The 12,423-nt window shown below is 42.6% G+C and overlaps 1 protein-coding gene across 2 annotated transcripts in view; it reads right to left on the bottom strand.

Moving 5' to 3' along the window:
- llgl1 (LLGL scribble cell polarity complex component 1) overlaps window positions 1-12,423 on the bottom strand; it is a 33,956-nt gene that overhangs the window by 5,031 nt on the left and 16,502 nt on the right. For both annotated transcript variants that reach the window (XM_084926480.1, XM_084926479.1), the window contains exons 3-17: window positions 11,201-11,282; window positions 10,910-11,070; window positions 10,607-10,753; window positions 7,553-7,715; window positions 7,303-7,438; window positions 6,409-6,463; window positions 5,859-6,013; window positions 5,543-5,763; window positions 4,834-4,901; window positions 3,032-3,209; window positions 1,590-1,694; window positions 1,044-1,336; window positions 744-894; window positions 521-659; window positions 38-351 (exon numbers count right to left, since the gene is read on the bottom strand). In XM_084926480.1, coding sequence (XP_084782606.1) covers window positions 38-351; window positions 521-659; window positions 744-894; window positions 1,044-1,336; window positions 1,590-1,694; window positions 3,032-3,209; window positions 4,834-4,901; window positions 5,543-5,763; window positions 5,859-6,013; window positions 6,409-6,463; window positions 7,303-7,438; window positions 7,553-7,715; window positions 10,607-10,753; window positions 10,910-11,070; window positions 11,201-11,282 — 2,368 coding nt within the window. The remainder of the gene's footprint in view (window positions 1-37; window positions 352-520; window positions 660-743; window positions 895-1,043; window positions 1,337-1,589; window positions 1,695-3,031; window positions 3,210-4,833; window positions 4,902-5,542; window positions 5,764-5,858; window positions 6,014-6,408; window positions 6,464-7,302; window positions 7,439-7,552; window positions 7,716-10,606; window positions 10,754-10,909; window positions 11,071-11,200; window positions 11,283-12,423) is intronic.

Here is a 12,423-nt window from a genome sequence, read left to right as displayed (position 1 = left end):
CAAATACAGACTTTGTGATGTTGTTTCCAGACGATACCTTGAGCTGCTCCTCCGAGGCGATCAGGACAGAGTGAGCGTTGGTCATATCAGGCGCGATGGCGAGGTCTTGAGAGGCTTCGTACGGCTCTGGTAAAGGTTTCCCCCGACCGTCCAGCACGCAGATCGACACCACAGGCGCTCTGTGCATCAGCTGAATCTCTTTACCCAACACTGCCTCCACGCACACACTGCTCTCACTCGCACCGCCACGCTCACACACTCGCCCTGAACCCACACCGGGCACCTCCAGAGCGTAGGCGTACACACTGCCCGAGTTGGTGCCTGCCCATAGCGTGGGGCCGTGATGTGTACCTAAGCAAGACCGAGCGTGTTGTTAGCGCGGCAGAAACGATAAACGACAACCTTCCTTATCTCAATCCTGACATTTTCTCCAACAAACAAATGCGGTTCAAACAGTTTAAGAAAAAAGTGAATGAAGTAAAGACAGAGTGGAAATATGTTGAAAAGTAAGTAAACGCACCATCACGTAGAAATGTGTCTGCAAAGCAGACACACCGGACCACTCCAGAGAGCGAGTCATCTGCTGACCGCGGCTCTATACGCCTCTGCACCGGAGCTACTTCCTCCTGCTCCGCTAGAGCAGCGTTTGCCTCTTGAACCTATACACACATACAATACATAGTATAAATAGTATAAACAGTGTTCTCTTTGCACAGTTTACTCTCAGACACACAGTCTCTCACCTTGCTGGTGGGCGTAGTGATGGTGCGTTTCTTTCCTGAAACCCTGCTTTTGCGGATGCGTCTGAAGCTCTGTCGTAGGGACTTCTTCAAGGACTTGACTCTTGACAGGGGACCCTCCATTGCTAAGGAGTCATTAGGGTGTAAGGTACACCTAGGAGAGCATAAAGAGCACCAGAATGAATGTTAAGTCAGCGGGGAAATGGGTTAAGCAGGGACTAAGTATATCTTCATTATCCCAAAAATACTCAGGCTTTGCCCGATACCCAAAGAATACAAATCACGTGACTGTGTGCGCCTAACCTTGCCAGCACAGCATTTCGTCTGTGGTAGTCAAAAAGGCCAAATCCATGACTCGTCCCAAAGGCGATCAGGTTCCACTCGGCATGCAGTGCCACTGCCGTCACAGAGGCCGGGGGCAAGCACTGCACCACCACCAGCGGCTGAAAGCCCGGAGGGAAAGGTGCGGGTTTAGAGCGCGGTTCCAGCCTGTCGTGGCCCTTCCAGGTGAAGCCCTCCCTGTCGTACAGCAGATCAACCACTGACACGTCGACCAAGTGGTCCGAACGCTCATCACTCAGACCCAGCACGATCACCTAGAAACAGTACAGAAACACCGTGGCTCATTTTGGGGGGTTTTCAAGCAATTCAATTTTATTTACATATATCCCCAATTCACAATAATAAAAGGAAATAAACCAACAATCACACAACGCCCTATAAGCAAACACTTGGAAAATGGCAAAAATTAGATTTCAGTTTTTCTATGATATAATTAATGAAACAAACTTACTTAATGTTGGTTTTATTTTTTTTAATAACTTGTGACAGTGTGTTTTTGATCTTCACCTGTCCGGCGGTTCCGGCCACCACCAGCTTGTTGCTGTACTTGCACAGACTTATCTTCTGGATGCCAAGCCTGGGGTCGTCACTGTAGGGGTCAAAACAGCCCACCTAAACACACACACATTGGATTTAATTCATTTGAATATAAAAACCACTTTCTTGTAAGTTGTTAACATTAAACCATTTTGAATACTGTGCCTTTCTAGATGATCAAAGCAAAACTGAACTATGCAGTGAGTGACACTAAGCCACGCAAAGTTACACTGAAGATTACTTCCCACACACTTCAAGTTCATCATAAATATCCCCATGGAAAAGATACGTGCTAGGTAGTGAGCTGCAAATCAGTTAATGAAATGTACCTATGTCAGAAATTATCTTATAAACTCTACCTGACTTCACAAGCAGACCTTTTTTGGAAACTTGTAAAAACTGCATCATCAGTGTAAAACATTTTGTCTTAATGGCCCAATTACAAATTAAGTTTAATGCCAAAATGCCCTCCTGATGGTTTCCTCCTCCTTTAAAGGCCTCTCTCCTCTTACTATCAACCAAATGCCAGGACAGTCCCTTCTTTACCCTGATACAGTCTCTGCAAATGCGCATTAATCTGTCTGTCACACACGCACACAGTAGGAATCCCTCTCACATTGGAGTTTTGTCTTAGCAAAACAAGGAGTAAGAGAAGCTTGTCACACACACACAGCAGAAAGAGTGGGATGATGGGTCTGGTTTTCATTACAGAGGAGAAAAAAGGGAAAGGCTCTTCATCCCATATGAGGGCCACATTCCTGAACATGCAGCTCTGTTACCACAGGATACACGAGGAGATGTGTTTGTAAGGCAGTTAAAGAGCGAAGAGGAAGAAAAGAAGTGAGCAGAAGGAACTTGCCATTCTGTCTATCTGCATGTACAAATACTTCATCTATTTTCTACTGGTGTGATGCCTCTATTTTTTTTCTCCATTCATATCAAATCCCAGATATAATGTACTCTTATCCTGATCACATGCCCGAGCACTGAGAAACATTTCTGACTGTAGAAACCGTTCCTTTAAAATCTCCCGTCTCCGTTTCCTGACTAATGAAGCCAAACAGCTCAGCTAGATTCCCCTTGACACAAAATTCTGCCTCCAGACTGTGAATCACTTCATTTGAATGTATTTCTGCACAGAAAACTGTCCATTAAACCAGAAACAGACTGCGGTTTACGCTGGAGTCGAGTTTTAATAAGAGGAACAATGGGGTGGGTCAGTCTTAAATCCAAACACATGAAAACAATCAGAAAATTAGGGCCACAGATGCAGCATTACTGCATGTGTGCGAAAGACAGATTGCTTTTATTCCCTCAGCTTGTAAAACCAGACCCTGTGTCTGAACTCTGAGGAGAGACTTATATTTATGTCCATTTCACCTCCTTTCGTGAAAAGCCTCGTTGCTTCTCACCTTCCTGAACGGAGGCCATTCTTCCTCCTCTTGCTGCATATCGGGGTCGTTGCTGGGGTCCTGCGGGTCATCGCTAGGGTCGCAGTCGGTGTGGAAGACGTTGGCTGTGCTGAGTTTGTACAGCGGAGTGAGGGCGACACCCGAAGCATCCCAGAATCGCACCGTGCCATCCTCATGGCTGTAATCACAGAAAATTCAACAACTGCTCCCTTTAACAGCCATCTATAACAGCTAGTGACCAGTTTAAACTATTAGTCTATTATGTCCAGGTAGTCAGGTGCCAAGTTCAAAGTGATGTTGGTGCATCAAGACAGCAATAAAAAGGTAATAAGATAGCAGATTCACCTGATTCCATCAGTTTATGACTGAATGGGATCACGTGATAATGTGGCGATTGACTGGGGAAAACTGGCATAGAAATGACTACATAAGTTGCCGTGTTCATACAGAGACATTCAAATTATGGGTCAGTCACACTGCAGTAAAAATTAGATGGCAACCTCATTATCACTAGTGAAAAAAATAAATTAAAAAAATAAAAATCAGTGTCTGCTCAATGACTGAATTTGTTCCACTTTTAATGGCTGGATACGTAGTTGCTACTTTTCAGGTTGCTTGGTATGGCAGTTAAAGCACTCGTGGTCTGACGTGAATCGATTGGAATCACTCTCAGACTGACTGGCAAAAGTTTGCAAATAATCACCATCTAATTTATAAATGCAGACAGACTGCCAACACATTGCAATCAGTCAGAGAAAATCCTCCACACGTAGTGGTACAGTTGTTGCAGAATAACACAAGCACTCAGCAACTTGCTTTTATATATGAACATAACCAAAATACAACCAGCTGGCAACTGGCTGAGTCGAGTACCCTGCAGCAAAGCAGCGCAGCCCAGACGAGTTGCGCTCATTAATGCACAATCAAATTGATCGCAACATGTTGGTAATCCTTCCGTGCTTGTAAATTGGTCGGCATTTATTTGATTGCCTTCACCAAACTGTATGAGAGTGACTGCAGTCAGTCCCAGTCAGAGCGTGATGGTTTGCAGACATGTTATTTCTCAACGACCTGAGCAACCACGTTGCAATCCAAAAAAGTCACCCAGAGGTTGAGGGTGTTGCAAGCTCAACCTCTGAGTGACCAGCTGGTCACTATGCTAAACAAAATAATTTCCTTTTTAATTCTGAATTTTAGGTCACTATATAAAATGTTTAATAGATACACTAACCAATTTATCCACTACCCACTTCAACAGTTAGTTATACTCTTAGCTAGCTATTCAAACCTGTCACTTTCTGACCATCAAGTTTTTAAAATCATATAAGTGTTTATCTGCTGCAATCCATTGCTTTTAGTTAACTCATCTTTGGTGATGGAAACAAGTTCCTGTACTTTAAACAATGGAGAGAAACACAAAGGACAAAGAAAGAGAAAAACAAGGATAACATCAGTTTGTTGCTAACAAAACTAACAGCGGCATCAAAATTCTCCTCCTGCTTTCACGCTATTCTCAGTTTTCAAATTGTCTTTAAACCACTTACTTCTATTACATAACTCTTTTTATTGCACTTTAGGCCAATGCAAGTTCTGCCAAGTGTGCGGTTGGCAACACCAACAGTTTCACGGGATTTCCCCTTCACCAGTTTTTTGAATGCAGGATATCCTTTCTTCACGCTGCTTTTAGTGACCTAATCTTACTAGAAAGCATCAGATTTACGTTGTGGGAAAAAACAAGAGACCTGAATTCACTTGCAGGGTAGACATGTGCAAAGAGAGTGTGCGTGTGTGTGCGTAAATACCCTGTCAATAGCAGCTCTTGTTGTTTAGGTGGAGGTGCCAGATTTTTCCCCCCACATATCGGCCAGCTCTGTACAAACAAACAAACAATAAATAAATAATTCTGAACCAAGCTAGGACTCATCATTTTTCACATCAACATATTTTCTCATGAACTTGTCTTAAAAGTTAAAGCAGAAAAATGTACCACAGAGATTCACACTCTGATAAAGCGTCTGCCAATCTGATTTGGCCTCACATGGACAAACAAAGAGCCATGATGAAGAGCGTAACAGCTGTGTGTCCGTGTGTGTTGCTAATCTCCCACTGATCGCACAACCGATCTAAGCCACAAAGCTTTTGAAAAGCCTTTAACTGTCTACACCTGCTCTTAAAGCTCACACACTACCAGTGGCTCATGGTTACATTCCTGTTTGTTTCCTCTTCTCATTGCTGGGCTGAGAGCCTGTGACTTATTACTTCCATTTACATGCAAATAGCCTCCTCTGATCAACTTACAACTGTTCTTTCATATAGACGCCTTTGAGATTTGAAACAAGCAATTTTAATATAAATCCAAATAAAACGTCAGCTGATGGGTCAGACTCTGTCTAAGGTGTTTTCAGGTTAAGCCTCTTATGAGGATTTCCTGTGACTGAATATCCCGTACTGCCATGTATAAACCAATTTGCTAAATAATCCTGTCATTCACAGTGCCAATGAGCTCCTTACCCTGTGTGTGTGCTGCCGGCTTTGCTGTGCTTTGCCAGCGTTGACCAGCCTCTCCCAGAGTTTAGGAGGGACGCTGGAGATGTGGCAGGAGCAGGTGATGGCTGACGAGTGAAGAGGAGCAAGATAGGGAGTGGGCATAGAGGGCCATCCGGGGGTCTGGAGGTCAATTACAACCAGTTCTTCTTCTAGTAACACCACTAAAGCAGATGGCTCATCAAACTCTATAAGAAGAAAAGATCACACAGGGGATAAAGGATTGATACTCGTGAAAATGTTACGTTACATACACCATCTTTAACACAGGTCAGATTCTGACCTCTCTCTTGCTCCACACTGTGGACGGTGAAGAAATCAATCACTCGAGATGTGAAGTCGAGGGTGACGTGATCTTTGTCCTGTTGGATCGTTAGACAGTGGCGGTCACCATAACTGGCTCTGGGCATCCCTCCACTGTATAAAAGCACTGGAGAACTACAGTGAGAAACACAGATTAGCTACTTTTCTACCTCACAATTTTCTGTCTGGTTTCTATTTTCACTCTGCATCACTGCATTCTTTTACAGTAACTTGCAAACAAAAAGTTAACTTCTCTCTTTATTATGTTTTAATAGTATTTTTCTCACCACAGATAATAGTTACATGATGTGGTAAATTATACCTTTTAGATTTACAAAACTAGGAAAATAATCAGCAATTGCATAAATATAGGGATGCAAAAGAAAAGACCAATAAAATGAAAATGAAAATGAATCTGAGAAAACAGTCATAAGTGAAAATTCGCCAGTGCTGATTCCAAATGACCTGTTTGATAGAAGGACTCAAACACACTTTAACAGGAAGGTTGCAAAACGAGGTTTAACACTCACCCTGCTTGTGTTGTCCTCCACAGGATTTTGCTGATGGCTTTACAGGGAAATGGACCTGTGATAGACAATTACAAAAGAAACAAGAAAAAGAAGACTATTAAAAGCTACCAGAGATCCTTTTTAGTCCAAGAGAGGGCAAATGAAAGGGGCCGTCTGTTAGACAGCACTCAGGGTACTCCACGGGAATATTAAATAATTTACAGCCAACACAGACAGAAACCGTGTACGCACTAGTAGTGGTCTGTTCTTAACAAAGTATCAAATCTTAAGCAGCAAAACCATTACAGAATCCACCACAACTCGAGGAAGCTGTAACACTTTCCAGGAAGGGTTCTTCCGAGTTCATAACTGTAATAGAAGTACGGGTTCAGCATTCACACCCAAAGTAATTTAGGTGCGAAGTTCTCTCAGGTTCTCTTTAAAGTGAAGTTTTAGTCCATTTTATTTCAATGCTTCTGTTACTACAGGAAAAATAAAAGGATAAGCATGAAAAGTCTCCATATGGTTTGTGGCTCTTCATCTATTCTCTACACGTCTGCAGCGTGGTAGAGAGAATTAACTAAGATGCAGAACAGAGTTTTATCACGTTAGAGCTCATTACTGAACAAAAGTTAAATGCTTTAGAAATGTTTATGATCATGAAAGAAATGTAAAATGACAGGTAAAAAGATTCTGAAAACAATTTGCATGACTGGGAAAAATGCATCTAACACAGCCTCTGTGTGGAGCCACAGCGAGCTCTCAGCTGAAGCACTTATTCTCATCACTGTGGAGTCCACTGTCCGTCGCTGGTTCCACTCTGTCCTCCGGACCTGAGAATGTTTCACTCCTACACTTGAAATGCAAATGTGTGGAGTGTGTGACATGTGATGTATGCATGTGTGTATTTCTCACCGTAGGGGATAGTGGAGGACACTGGCTGGTGATTGCAGGTGTTGCCACTGGTAACAGCCCAAACTGAATAGCCTCCATCGTTATGGGAACAGACAAATAAGTTTCCAGAGCGTTCCCATACCAGACTCTCCAGTTGCTGGGGGGAGGGTCATAGACACAAAGACACACAGTCATCACTGCAGGTCATCTAGCTATAACATCACCCTGAAAACTGGGAGCAAGAACAATGAGCACCAACTGTAACAGGTACCTGTTTGCCCAGGAAGAGCTGCTCAGCGTGACGAATGCTCAGATCCCACAGGACCACCAGGCCTCGGCTGTAGCCAATCAGAATCTTCCCTGACTGTTGAGGGTGTTCCTGAAGAGCTTCCACCGGCCCCAGAGATTTCCCACATCTGTAGTCATCTGGCAGACTGGGAAAATGAAAACAAACATTATCCATTATCCCACATCTGTAGCTTCCCGCTTTACTGTGATCCACAAGGCTGTAAATTACATTTATCTACACATCCTGACGAGGTCAGACATCTGTCTGATGAAACAATTATCCAATGATACGAGAGATACAAGAGGACAGAGTCACCTGGTTCCATGCGAGAGAAATTCTGTGTTTTGGTCACACTGTACAGACACAGTAAACAGCCGAGTTTGAAAAACAAAACAACAACAACTACATCCTCAAACTGGTTTAGTGTTTGTTATCATCTGAAATTATGGTGTGTGGAGGTAGAGGGTAAATAATGCAGTACACATACGGCGCAACAGAGTTTTGGAAACAGTGCAAGGAGATTATACAAAATGTTGAAGTTACTGCTGCAAATACACAAAGCTGTTCTTTGCACCGAAACACCCCAAAGCAAAAGTGCTAAAACATGTATAATCAGCACAGAGCAAAGACCCAAGTTGCTGAAGTTTGAGAACAAGACATTCCTCTGAGCCAGAGCAGGAATGTAGAGCAGGACACACCCTTGAGATGTCAGAGGATTCCCTCAGCGAAGGAAGAAGAAAGGAGACTAAACAGCCAAGACAGAGAGAGAAAATGAAGTGATAAAGAAAGAAAGTACTGCAGCTTTATGGACTTTAATGCATATGAAACACAAGGATCAATGAACAGCAGCGCCGGGTGAAGCGCACACACACACGCGCGCGCACACACACACACATATAACTTCTGTCTGCTGTTGTAGGCTTCACTGAGGAAGATCCTCTCCGGAAGCACAGCGGCAGAAACATTCCCAACAAAGCATTCCATTGTCTCTGTCGCCCTGTTCATAAGTATTTTTAGGGAATCCAGCATCCTGCCATAGAGTCCTAGAGATGATCCTGTGTACGCGCGCGTGTGTGTGTGTGTTGAAACACTTCCCCAACCGGAATACTGTGTTTTGGCATTTGGTACAAAGCTTTACTGTCTAAAACCTCCCCTCCTTTGCGCACAAACACACTCACACACACACGCACACACACACGCCTGCCTTATCAGCGCCCTCGTTAGGCTTCAGTTCTGCTTACTTCCCTCGACAAGCCTGGTTAATGAGGGGTTTGGCCAAGCAGTCACACAGTCACAGCAGAATGAAAAAGAAACAACAGTAGCACTGATACACAGCCAGTGTGGCAGCACAGCAAAGCTCAAGCACGAACCACAAAGCAGTCTGTGGTATGTAGAGAGGCAAAAAAAAAAAATCACGTTTGTTTTCTGTCAGATATCAAACAACATTCTGCATTTCCTTTCTTCTATGATAACAATTGAATTCCTTTACGTGTGTGATGATCTGTGTTTGTGCTCCACTCTCACTGTGTTTTGTTCTAGTTCTCTGCTGAGCTCTCACATCACTGCACACCACTGCTTGCCACAGTGAGGCTCCACCATCATTAAGGGGGAGGGGGTAAAAACACCTTACAAATAACAGCCCTGAAGTAACATAGCCGTCTATCAAGTGTCTGTATATCTAGTTAACACTGCTTTGTTAGCAAGTTCCTTTGCAGCCTTTACAACTGATATCATGGTGCAACCCCCAGTCTGAAACAAGGCGTTTTTAGCTTTTCTTTAAGGCCACCCTTCCTCTAAACCTTTCTAAATCTAATGGTTGGCTGCCATTAGCATAGAGAAGGTTTTCATCAGCAGGTGGTTGGAGCTACTGTGCTCACGGCCACAGCCTGAGAGGACCAATATTAACGTTATTCCCCTCACTCTGATATCTTAGACAAAAGAGAAAAAAAAAAAAAAAAAAAAAAAAAAAAAAAAAAAACACAAAAATGAGGCTCAACTTTGGCCATATTTAATACCACTGTAATAATATTTATATGGCAGAAAATGAAGAATTAAAGCTGAAAACCCTCACACATAATTAAAGAAGGTTTTCTAATCTGCACTGGTTTAAAACAAACAAAAAATCCATTATGTGACATTACCTTTGTTCAAATGAACTCTACACACTTGATGCGAGAGCAAAGAGCGAAGACTAACACACAGAAACTTCCTATATGAAAACAAAAGCGCTGAAGGGAAAAAACACAAGTACATTTTTAATAAGCTTCACAGAACATGTCTGTCAAAAACTGTGCAAGTGAGTTACCGGAACAAAGCCAAAATTAGGTAATAGGCTGCTTTGTTAGGTCAACTTTACTGCCATGACTGATTTGATCATTTTATTCTGCAAGTAAAAGCAGCACCTACCTCACCCACCGAAAAGCAGCCATATCTTCATTTTTAGTGCTCCTCACTCACACTACGGTGTGTAATTATTTTTTGATTTGTTGGGTTTTTAAAAAAAAAAAAAAAAAAAAGCTAAATAAATTAATATATAAAACATCTGACAGCGTTTAATGGAGCCTGAACCCAGTGAACCTGACCTGCCTGCTGCTGCTAGGGTCAGTGGGGATACTTGTATCTGCACGCATGTGTGTGAGCTGCTCAGCTGCAGCTGTGAGTGGAGGAAGCTGAAGTGTTTAATGTTTACAGGAACGCTCACTGTGATGGAGGACGGAGAAGAGTGGAGAACAAGGATGGTGAAGAAAAGTCAATAAAAGATTTAAGCGTGTGAAGCTATTTACAAGGATAATTTGATATTCTCTAATAAATATCTGCAATATAAAAAAATATAACCCTTCCACATGTGTTGACAGTTAGACAATAAGGCTATGTATTCCATTCCAATATCAGCTTAGCTGGTGTATCCACCAGATCCTGTAGTTTAACAGTGTAAGTTAACGAAAAAGATACAGATTTATTGCTTGATCTGTACTTGGGTTGTCTCTTTGTTCATGGTTTTTTGTATTAATTCCTTCTTTTGTGTAACAATCTCACCTGTGTGTGATCAGATCCTGGAGCAGTGTCTGGTTATCTTTCAGCGAGAGGCTGGGCACCTCTAGGAAGTAGACGCCTCCTCCCTCTGTTCCAATGCAGAGGAGGTCACATGACTTCAGCAAGAGGAGGACAGTCACCCGAGTGGCACTGAGACAAAGGAAATTAGGAAAATTTCTGATACTCAAAATTCTAACAGGCACAACCAACAACAAGTTGGGGTGTGAAAGAAGGTGAGACATGATTACAGACTTTCAAAAGTTCCCAATTTTCATTCAGGTTTCTTTAAAGAGGACTCTTGTGTACCTGCAGCTCTCGATGCCAGGTCTGCCGGGCAGACTGTAGGTGTTCACTTCCTGTAGAGAAACCACGCCCTCTTTCTTAACCCCACCGACCTCTCTCAGGGGTCCGGCCACCAGCTCCCACAGGTGGATTGTGTTGTCATCCAACAGTGACAGCAGACGACCCTTGGGAGAAAAGAATTAATATATGATGTGTGCCATGATTCACTGCCGAAACCTTAACTTAATTTTTAATGTTTTGGAGGGTTTTGGTTTTTTTTACATTTTTAAACATTCAGGAGAAAATTGACCTCACCTGTCCAGGCAGGAAGTGGATTTGTGTGACAGCAGTGGTGTCATTGTGCAGACCTGTGAACTCCACACCAGGCGCCCCATAGCTGCAGGTATCCCGTTAAAGAAATACACAACTTGGCATTCAAACATTTAGACTGTGCAACGGCAAGAGCAGTGGGCTAAAGTTAAGATGTCACAAAGCAGCATACTTACTGTCTAGAGCTACAGACATGTGATAAAAGGAGGGGGGAAAAAAACAAAGATTGGAAGGAGGGAATCTCTGTTCTTCTGTAAAATTTGTTTCCACTACTCCCTTTAAAGAGAAGATTCACTGCAAATCAATAAATGTTTGGAACAATGGTGCTTCATCCCTCCAGAGATGTGCACTGAGGCTGTTCTGGCTGCACACCTTACATGCTACAAGTTTCCACCTTAATCAAAACTAAACTTTCTGCTTCCACCAGTCAGTAAAGTTGCATTTTACCTCTTTGTCATTCCAGGCTTGGCTTTTTCCATGTATAATGTTTTCTTTTAGACCAGGAGAGTCAAACATATCGCCAGAGGGTCCCAGCTGCTCCCTGGTCTTTCAAAAATATGGTCATTTCAAACGGAGGAGGATAAAATTTGAACCTTTAACTGCAATTTCATCAGTCTTACAATCGCCTTGCTGACAAAGACATAACCCATGGCGTGTCCTTGCATAAAAGACAAATTGTCATCATTTTATTTTTCGTGTTCAAACTCATAGAAAATCAGAAAAGTACATTTTTTCAGTATCCTGAGATATCACATTATAGAGAAGATGCCTCTGGCCACAGCTGGTGCAGCAAGAAGACATAATATAATTTCTGCAGGCAAAAAACTTGCATGAATTATTAGACACTGAGTGGTCTCAGCAGAGAGACGGGCAAAAGCACATTTTATTTTTTAAGTCAATGGCTAGTTATACACACGAAGAACACTCCTAAAACAAAGCTCGAGAGGTTTAAAAACATAAACCTGGATATATCTGCCTCTCTGTCACATGCCGTGTTTTCCATTTAATGCAGTTACCAACAATCCTTTCCCAAATTAACATTCCTGTTTAAAATATCATTCTTTTACTCCTTCCCATTTCCCTGCACATCAGTATAACACTGTGCACCAAACGTGGCGCCAACTCTGCCAGGGCAAGCAATTAGACTCCCATCATGGTTTAAAAATATGCATGACTGGTACGGAACACCAGTGCTGTTAAAAGCAGAT

This window comes from Perissodus microlepis, chromosome 4 (genome assembly GCF_051167445.1).
Source record: "Perissodus microlepis isolate ML-2025 ecotype Zambia chromosome 4, ASM5116744v1, whole genome shotgun sequence".
Classification (NCBI taxonomy): Eukaryota; Metazoa; Chordata; class Actinopteri; order Cichliformes; family Cichlidae; genus Perissodus; species Perissodus microlepis.
This window is presented reverse-complemented; position numbering and strand designations above follow the sequence as displayed.